Below are 10,525 nucleotides of genomic sequence, written 5' to 3'. Positions count from 1 at the left end.
ACGGGCGTTCTGCTCAAACAAGCCACTTGGAAAATCGGACACTTCATGCCCGATCGACAATTGGCGTCGATTTCCGCTCGGTCGTCTTTGGTGGGATCGTTGACCACGTCTGGCCATCGTTGACCACCTTGACTTTGACTTCCACATCTACTACTATCTCCGCCTTTGACCCACGCTTGGTGGGCCCCCTTTATCGCGACATCAATTACTAAAAAACTCCTTCGTTGAAGGCAAAGAAGTCTCTTACATACTTTGAAAGCTCAGGAATTACTAGAAAGATGAATACAATAATTGTTGATTAATTTCTAACTTTAGGAGGTTTTTTATAGCCTCCTGGAAAAAGTTAGCATTACTTAGAGACACCTCCAAAGCCATCTACTTCTAAGTGGATAAAGATTTATCTACTCTTCAATGATTAGCCAATAACTACTGTTTATTGGAGACACCTCTATCCAATCATAATTAGTACATCAAGTTATTGACATTACCTTCGTTGTTTTATCATTTAATATAAAATTACTACAATACATTTATCACTTGATTTGCCAAGTTGAACAATCCATCTCATCATTTGTAATCCCAATTACATTAAATAATTGACATTTAATGTGTATTAAAGAATGAGATTATTGAACCATAAACAATAGCTTTAGCATTAATCCCTAATATAAAATCAGCATGGGCATACTCTTCCACATACTGAACTGTTAGCTTTTCCACATCATGCAACTTGAGGTCATCTAAGAGTTGTAGAACATCTTCGACATCGGAGAGCTCATCCTGGCCGCCATAGCTAAGAAACAAAGGAAAATCCTTTGGAATGTTCGACATGTCATAGGGCGGGGGATTCACTTGGTTGTAGTGCTTCATGTTAGCCGTCTTGCTTCCGTAATTGTATTTCGTTATCACTCCATCTCTCACCACTGTAAACATGTGTTAGGATGCGCTTGGGTTATCGATAGTTGGCACAATGATGTATATCTTGAATCGATGTAAATGTGAAGTAAACACAACCAATTCACTACTTAGCTTAGCATATTCGAACCATAAGAACCCTCTACATAATCGACATATGCATCGGAAGTAAGACCTTAAGAAAGAACTTACTTTGAGCTAAATGAATTAAATTCTTTGTCGATGTTGGTTGCGGTTCATACTTCAAATAGTACTCCACGGCGGTGTGATTGAGGCAGCAATTGTTCCCTATCATACACAAGAAATGGCACACTGATGCATATTTATATTCAAACAAAAAAGATTAGATATGTACTGAAATAATTGTTGGAAGAAAATGACAACAAATCTATAAATTCCCTAATTAAGAGTACTTAATTCCGAATTTTAATTTGTGCCCAGATGCTCAAATATCCATTTTTGATTTATATATATAAATATGTTCCACTTGGTCACCAATCAAATGCAGCATATTTTATGTACATCCTTTACTTCTTCCTTTTCAATAGGAAGACTAAACATATAACACTAGCTATATTCAACAATAATTACTCAATAAGAAGGAATAAAAAAACAATGAACATTTGAATTATATATATATATATATATATAATTTTTAAGAAAACAAATATAAATAATACCCGAAATCGCTGCCACTAAATCAAAGCAATCCACCCCTGGATGATCGCACAAATTATTAAGGAAATCTGATGAAATCTTCCTGATGAAAAATTTGCATTTAAATTATAATTATACTCTAAGAGAATCAACATATATGGAACTGCTTAAACTCTAATCACAAGTTTAAATAATCATTACGATTTGAGATTAAATTCTGATACCCCGAGCCATTTAATAACCTGAAAAAAAAATCAGTAAAAACTTCATTAAGTCCCTCTTTCACTTGCTTAAACAGAATTGTGATGCTTGGTCACAAAACTATGGTCTCACAACGAAATTGATAGTATTGCGTGACGTCTCGTTTTATCGGAGAACGAATTCGATACATACATCTGCAACAAATGCTCTGGCTGCAAGATTTCCCAGTGGAGTAGTGATGTGAGACAAGTAAGCAATTGGACTGAGAAGAGCTGCTGATTTCATCTTGTCTACAAGCTTCCCTTGAGACAAAGATGACAAAGCTATCAAAGTGCCCTGCATAGTGAAGTATTGCCATGTAATTAATTCCAAATATGAATTTATCTCCTTTTTGATATCAAAATAAATTATAATTAGTAGTTTCATGATTAATTAGTATATATGTAAATTAATTTTTACCAGAGAATGGCCAACATAATCCACCTTCTGGCCGGTTTGTTGGTAGACAAAGTCCAAGATGGCAGGGAGATCATAAGAGGCCAGTTCATCCCAAGAAAAAGACCAAAATGCCTGTTAATTAATCAATTAATTAATTGATAATACAGCAATTAGAGAACTAGCTAGATATTGTAAGTAGTAGTTTAATTAGGAAAATGAATTAAGTACCTGATCAGTTATGTTGAGAGAAATGTGAGTAGGGCTCCACGTTGTTCCTCTTGTGTTTGCTATCCACACATCAAATCCATTGTCTGCCAAGATGAAGGCTAGTGACTCCTCTGGTGAATTCAGCACCCAACTCATCCCATCCTGAAATTCCAATTAATACAAAAAAAATTAATTAATTAATTTTTATTTATTAGATAAGAAGAAAAAATGTACCACGAGAATTCCATGCTGCAATAGCACTGGCTGCCTTTTCTTGCCTTCTCGATCGCTGTCACGTCCTTGTGGAATTCTTTGTAAGCCAAGAATGTATCCATCTTCAGTTTGAACCTTCCATAACACATCAATTCACATTAATTTTGGGGAAATAGAAAACACACACGAACAATATCTCTCTACACCTTGTACTCTTGGCACTTGTAACCCTGAGGAATCACTGCCAACTCGCATAGGCTATCGTTTGTCGCCCCTCCAGACTGCCGACCCCTTCCGTTTAAGCTCCGTGCTCCAACTAGCACTTGTGGTGGGATAATAAGGAAAAGATAGAGGAGGAGGAGGGGGAGAGCAGAACAAGTGGTGTGTGAAGCCATGTACATGTTTGAGAACAAAGCTTGGTGGGAGACACACACATGTGTGTGTGTGTATATATATTTATAGTGTTGATGTGGTGTTGTGTGGAAGGAAGGAAAATTATGGCTCTGCCTTTGGCATGATAACTCCAAAACTCCTAAAAGTGCGGGCTTTCTTTTTTATGGCTTTTAGTGATTCCTTCCTCACTAGCATAAGAAGAAAGTGGATTGGCATTTTACGGTTTAATTGGAAGCTTTATTCTAATAGCAAGTATAATTGGTGTTGATTTAATTTTGCTACTGAGGAAGAGCATAGAGGATAATGATGAGCAAATAGTCTTATCGGTTTACTTAGCTGTCATGGAAGATAATCAATGCTAAGCAAGAAACTCGTTTAATCTGTATTAATTTACTTGGCATTTTTCATATTTGTTCACCTTTAATTTAAATCGTTTGGCTAGTTTCAGTACTGACGATTTTGATTGCAACTTCTTTGGCTTGGCATGGCATGGCATGGCACGGCACGTTGTGGCATGACATCAAGATCATTTGGCTACGTACGTACGCTGGCGTTTGATTGAGACCATGAACTTTGCGGAGTAAATTAAAAGCGTACGTTGTCAACCATTTCTATCTATATATAGATATATATATATATACACGGTGGCAAAATGTGAATACGTTTGTCCCAGCGCTCCTGCCAATCCATCGCAGGACCAACACGGAGAAGGTAAATCATGGACGGCTACTAGCCTTTGGAATAGTGACTAGCACATAAGGGAGACATTTACCTCGGCTTTATCAAAATTTGAACCTCAGACCTCATGGTGATAATACCTTATGTACTAGCCACTAGACCGTCTCAAGGGAACTAAATAAAAGAGATATAACATAATTATCCAAATTGACCGGATCAAATTACCAAATCAAATCATATTAGTATTTGGATTATTCTAATAATTCTATTATTAGTATTTCTCTTTATCTGATCATGTTTCTAATTTTCCACTTGAAATAATCCATTTTGATGTTTGGGGCCCTGCACCTATTTTGTCTAATCAAGGTTTCCAATATTATGTTACATTCATTGATCATTTCAGTAAATATACTTGGCTTTATCCTATGAGAAGGAAATCTGATTTATTTGATATATTTTGTAATTTTCAAATTCAAGTTGAACGATCTTTTAATCGTAAAATACTCTCTTTTCATTCTGATTGGGGAGGCGAATATCAAGCTCTCCATCGTCATTTTGTCTCTTGTGGAATTGTTCATCGAGTCTTTTGTTCTCACACCCGTGAACAAAATGACTACACGGAGAGAAAATATTAATATATTATAGAAACTACTTTAGCTCTTCTTCATCAAGCATTAGTTTCTTGTAAATTCTAGGATGACACTATAGTACTATTGTTTACCTCATAAATTGGTTTGCTACTCTATTGCTTCATCTAATATCTCCCTTCAACAAATTTTATAATCAGACTACTGACTACATTTTCCTTTGAGTTTTTGATTGCAAATGTTATTTTTGATTATGCTCCTCTAAATATAAACTAGACTCTCAATCACAACAATGTGTTTTTTTCTTTAGTTATAACAATTTGAATAATGAGTATCGTTGCTTGTATAGATTGATCGAGTAGATATATATATTTCGAAACCAACATGTTACTTTTGATGAGTCTTTATTCCTTTTTGGTAGCTTCTTCAATCTCTCCTCAAGATACAAGTGGCACCTTCTTAATGCCACCTAATATTATCAGAAGTGATGGAATTCTAGGTCCTGCTCCGGAGCTCTCTAATAACTCTCCTATACCATCAGAATCACCTCCGGTTGCTGCTCCAATCTTAGAAGTCTCGCCGATCGAAGATAATATGCTCTCTGGTTCCTCGGATAATGCAAGTCCGTCATCTACATCACCATGTCAGCCTACTTCCTCGTCGTCATCAACAAGTGATTCAGATGATAATGCTCCTCGTCGCATGCTTCCCATTAGTGATATTTATGAGCGTTGCCCACCAAATGCAACTCGATATCCCCTTCCACGAGCTCTAGTGGTTTCTTCCAAATCTATTGAACCAACCTGTTTTACACAAGCAAACAAGGATCCAAACTGGCGTAGTGCAATGGCTACAGAATTTGATGCACTTCTTCGCAATGGAACATGGACTCTAGTTCCGCGCACTCCCTCAATGAATGTTGTGGGCTCTAAATGGGTATTCCGTCTTAAGCATCGAGCTGATGGTTCTCTTGAAAGATACAAAGCTCGACTTGTAGCTAAAGGATTTAGTCAACAGCCAGATATTGACTTTAATGACACTTTCAGCCCAGTCATCAAAATTACATCTGTCAGACTATTATTATCAATAGCTGTTAGTTCTAATTGGCCTATACGACAATTGGATATTTCAAATGCATTTCTCCATGGTCATCTTGAGGAAACTATATTTATGGAGCAACCACCTGGTTTCATTCATCCACAATTTCCATCTCATGTTTGTCAACTCAAGAAATCCTTATATGGTCTTCGACAAGCTCCTCGTGCATGGTTTCATCGTGTCACGCCCCGGAGGAGTCTCTGTCCGAAGAAATTTCGGCAGCATCTCCCCTGTACGGCGGACAATCTGAAACTTTTCTACAAGCACTATATACCTCAGCCACATGCGGCTGGAATAATAACAATAAAAGAAAACAAACACCACGCAGTTAATATCAAATTCAGCCTCTGGCTGACACAACCACGCAGTTAAAAATAAAACAGCCCACTCGGCTGTACCAAAACCAAAACACAAAACTGCTAGCCGGCTAGACTTACACAACCAATAACATAAATACAAAATACCACATAACAACGTCAACACTCCAAAAATAAAACCAGAGTACAGAGCTAAACAAACTGATACATAAAACAAACAAAACATACGTGAAACCGATAAGTCTTCAGATGTGACGTGGGGACTAGCAGACAGGATGCTCCAAGCGACACCATAAATAACCTGGTACCTGAAAAAGATAGTGTCAACGAGGGTGAGTTCAACAACTCAGCGAATACCAATGGACATGAGTAGTAAGATATATCTAACAGCAACAAACATGGAATACAGCTTCCTAATCATATATATAGGGAATATGCAAAACTGAAAGGTAACTGAGGAAGCTGTACTCACCAGGAACTCCTATCCAGACAAAAGGGTCGTCAAACCGAAAGTGTCAATAATCCTGTATGCAGGTCAAAGGTATGCATCCAACCAAAATGCAGCAACCAAATGCAGCAAACACAATCACAATAATATAAATACATCAATGCATATGATGCTAATGATGCGTCCTGGTCACCCCTGACGCCAGTCAGTCCTCTCACACACAAATGGCGAGACCGAGTGGGTAGGGCTATGACAACCGTGCACTCTGTCGTCACTGCTCCTAATGAGTGACCGAGTGGACGGGATGCTGTCGGAGTACTCCTGTCCTGTGACCCCAAATCATAAATGGGGGAGCTCAATGCTCTCAACTCCCGGTACACGATGACGGGGAGGTATCTCTGCTGGCTACCACGCTGAGTCACCTGACCAACGGAGCCAAACAGAGTCCACCGTCTGCCGGCTACTACGCTGCTACACTAAATGCCAGCGGAGCCAAAGAGAGCGGAACTGTCTGCCGGCTACCACACTGAGTCATATGACCAACGGAGCCAAACAGCAGAACCGCCACACACCTGCCTGATATACCACTAAACCATGAGTGGGGGTGTGTGCAGTACATGTAACTGGCGATGGGTTCAACCATAGTGGAGCCGACAATCGCACAGCATGCAATCATGATGCATGTCACTATGCATAACAAAAACTGATCAACATAACCATATCCATGTATACAAAATGGGTACTGTAAAAGCGATAGTCACATACCAAAATCTAGAGTACACAGGTCAGATAGAATATCAAAAACTTTTGTCCTGAACATAATAAGTATGGAATATCCTGATCAGTATAGAAAAATCTATATATACATAATATGGGTACCACAGTATCAGTAGGTCAATCCACGGATCTAGGGCACACAGGTCCTCTATGGTATATCAACCTAGATCCTAAACATATCTCCTTCCATAACATATGTACCAACAATATGCACATATCAAGAATCAAGGTCTAGGTACACGAATTATATATGATATACAAATAGAGGTACACAAGCCAGTCACGGCATAAAACCTAAGTATCAGATAATCTCGATACACATGACTGAAACCAAAAGTCCAGAACTTAGTCCTAACCTCAGTAAAACATGGTATGCCACTCTAGAACCTAAGATACTCATGGCAAATAAGATACTCATGGTAACAAATCACGAGATATCAGCACGGATACATAACAAGAGACAAACCTAACATGCTATGGATATCAAACAGTGACATACCAAAGACAAACATGTTCATTGCTTGCAGCTATAAAGTACTATGCATATCCAAATGACGATATCATAAAAGATAAGTCAAGAGGTACCCGCCTCCAATGTAGATCGTGTGCCCTCTAACGAGAGCTCTTGACTCAAATCGGAACCCTGAAATAAATATACAATCAATCACTTAGGTTTATCATAGACCAGATAATGCAAGCCAAAATCTCAATAAACCCAACCTAACAATCTCATCCTTTTCTTCCAAAAATCCACCCAACACTTGATAATCATTTTCTGTTAATATAATTCACCTTAACAATTCCTCAAGTAAATGATTACCAATGAATCTAAATCTGTAACTAAACTCCAATCATACAGCAAAAGATTTGCTGAAACCCTAATCCTCAATATAAAAACTCACCTCAACAGATGAATTGTGGTTGATCCACAATTGAAGAGCTGCAACTATATGCTGGACAAGAACACCTCAGCTCGAAAACCACCTTGCTGGATTCTCCCCTTCTCTTCAATCGTCAGTGCTGATCACAGATCCAACGAAGAAGAACCAACCTCACCTACTGCCTCTTAGATCACAGCTAGGGCATGGTATGTCCTCGTCGGCGACGAATAGAGAGGCAGATCGGACAATTGTCGGTGAAGACAATAGTTGTCCCTTCACCCAACGGCTGGTACCGAGAAGAGCACTGTTCCGTGCGGCCTCAGGTGGTGGCAGCGCTCGGTGCTAAGGCAAAAGAGAAGGTGGCTGCCGGCACTAAGACAGAGGGTGGAGGTCGGCGAAGCAGACTCGGCGGTGGCACGAACAAGACCACCCTGTGCAGAGGTGCGACATCGAGGGGGAGTGTCGGCGCATTCCTGATCTTCCCAAATCTAGGGCTCGACCTCGGCGACGACTCGGGCACAGGCCGGCGATGTGCGAATGCAGGGAAAAAAAAAAAAAAGAGTTGATCGGCTCTTGCTTGGCTCTCGTCGGCCGGCGAGAATGGCGTCGACAGGCGGAGACAAGGGATCGGCGTCGGGGTCTTAGGGCTCGGGCAGAAGGTGGCAGATGCTCCGCGTGTGGTTTGCGCCGCGCAGAGAAGAGGAGACGGCGTCAAGACTTAGGGCACGCGTGAGGTGAAAAACGAAGGAAAAGAGAAAACAGAAAAAAAGGAATTAATAAGAAAACAAAACTTTTCCTCACTTAAATGGGGTAGCCTAAACAGGCTTTCCCGGGGCCCAAATTTATCCCCATAAACTCGTCCATACGGTCTCCGAAAAATTCCAGAAAAATTTCAAAAAATTCCGAAAAATCCCCTTATTATTATTTGCCCTTTTATGGTATTTTACATTCTCCCCCACTAATAAAAATTTGGTCCCCAAATTTCGTTATCCACCATCAGCAAATACTAACAACAGATATAAAGTATAAATACTGAACGGTAAACAAATCACATACCTCAAGTGAAAAGATGGGGATATCAAGCTCGGCTAGTAACCTCGAGCTCCCAAGTAGCCTCGTCATCCGAATGATGCTGCCATCCGACTTTAACCAGCCGGATAGTTATGTTCCGCAACTGACGCTCTTTCCGGTCGAAAATCTGTACCGGAACCTCCTCGTAGGTAACGCCAGGCTGAAAAGGAACTGAGATATCTGTCAGCACTTGTGTCGAGTCGGATATATACCTCATCAGCATAGACACATAGAATACGTCGTGAACGCCCGCCAAAGCTGGTGGTAGCGCTAAACGATAAGCTACCGCTCCAACTCTTTCCAAGATCTGGAAAGGTTCATGGTATCGCAGGCTAGCTTACCTCGGAGGCCAATCTCTTCACCCCTTTCATGGGTGAAACTCACAGAAATGCATGGTCGCAAATGGAGAACTCTAAAAGTCTCCGACTCCGGTCAGCATAACTCTTCTGGCAAACTCTACCAATGACAAATAGTCCTCCCAACTGTTTCCAAAATCCAATACACAATACCTCAGCAAACCTTCTAGAGTCTGAATGGTCCGCTCTAACTGTCCATCTGTCTGCGGATGGAAAGTTGTACTGAAACAGAGCTGCATGCCCAAGGCCTGCTGCAGACTATGTCACAAACGAGATGTGAACCGGGGCCTCTATCCGAAATAATAGTCAATGAGACACCCCGTGATTTGATGATCTCCCGGCAAAACAGATCTACCAATCGATCGAGGGAATCAGTCCTCCGGATCGCTAAGAAGTGCGCGGATTTGGTTAATTGATCAACGATTACCCAAATCGCGTCATGGTCTCGTCATGTCCTCGGCAAACTCACCACAAAGTCCATAGTAATATGTTCCCATTTCCACTCGGGAATAGGAATCCGCTGAAATAAACCGGCAGGTCTCTGGTGCTCAGCCTTCACTTGCTGACAAACCAGACATCTAACTACAAAATTCCGCAATGTCTTTCATCATACCATTCCACCAATAAGAACGTCTCAAATCTCGGTACATACGGGTACTGCCTGGGTGGATCGTAAATCGAGGGTGATGAGTCTCCTGAAGTAGCTCCTGTAAGACCGGATGAGACTGAGGTACGCACAATCTGCCTCGGGAGTATATAATACTCTCCTCGTCTCGTGTGAACTCGGCCTGCTGCCCGGAGCTATCTGGCTGCTAATAAATTGCAAATGCTGATCACCAACCTAGGTCTATCGGATCCTCATTCTTAATCGACGATTGAGCAACCATGGTAACAAGAATACCCTGCTCTATCTGTAGCCACAACTCGGTGGCCAGCCAAATTCACTCTAGACTTCCGGCTAAGTGCATCGACAACCACATTAGCTCTCCCCGGGTGATAGCTAATGGTATAATCATAATCCTTCAGGAAGTTCATCCATCTCCCTGTCGGAGATTATGTTCCTTATAAGTAACCAGATATTTGAGACTCTTATGGTCAGTGAGAATCTCAAATGTAACGCCATATAAAACAATGTCGCCAAATCTTCATGGCAAAAATAATGGCGACTTGCTCCAGATCATGTACAGGGTAGTTCTTCTCATGCTCCTTCAACCGACGAGAAGCATAGGAGACTACTCTATCGTGCTGCATCAGAACAGCGCTCAAACCCTGAATAGATGCGTCGGTG

At 40.7% G+C, this 10,525-nt stretch overlaps 1 protein-coding gene across 1 annotated transcript; it reads right to left on the bottom strand.

Annotated features, from left to right (window-relative positions):
* Positions 1-501: 501 nt before the first annotated feature.
* LOC121977931 (triacylglycerol lipase 2-like) lies at positions 502-3,040 on the bottom strand. The gene is made up of 9 exons (XM_042530332.1): positions 2,838-3,040; positions 2,653-2,766; positions 2,440-2,580; positions 2,233-2,343; positions 1,966-2,109; positions 1,774-1,814; positions 1,596-1,675; positions 1,108-1,203; positions 502-923 (listed from the first exon to the last, which is right to left on the bottom strand). Exons 1-9 carry the CDS (start codon positions 3,030-3,032, stop codon positions 604-606), a joined length of 1,242 nt encoding a protein of 413 aa, XP_042386266.1. The 5' UTR covers positions 3,033-3,040; the 3' UTR covers positions 502-603.
* Positions 3,041-10,525: the final 7,485 nt, after the last annotated feature.

The sequence above is a fragment of the Zingiber officinale genome, chromosome 4B, assembly GCF_018446385.1.
Source record: "Zingiber officinale cultivar Zhangliang chromosome 4B, Zo_v1.1, whole genome shotgun sequence".
Lineage (NCBI taxonomy): Eukaryota > Viridiplantae > Streptophyta > Magnoliopsida > Zingiberales > Zingiberaceae > Zingiber > Zingiber officinale.
Note: the sequence above shows the minus strand (reverse complement) of the source record. Positions and strands in the feature narration are given on the sequence as shown.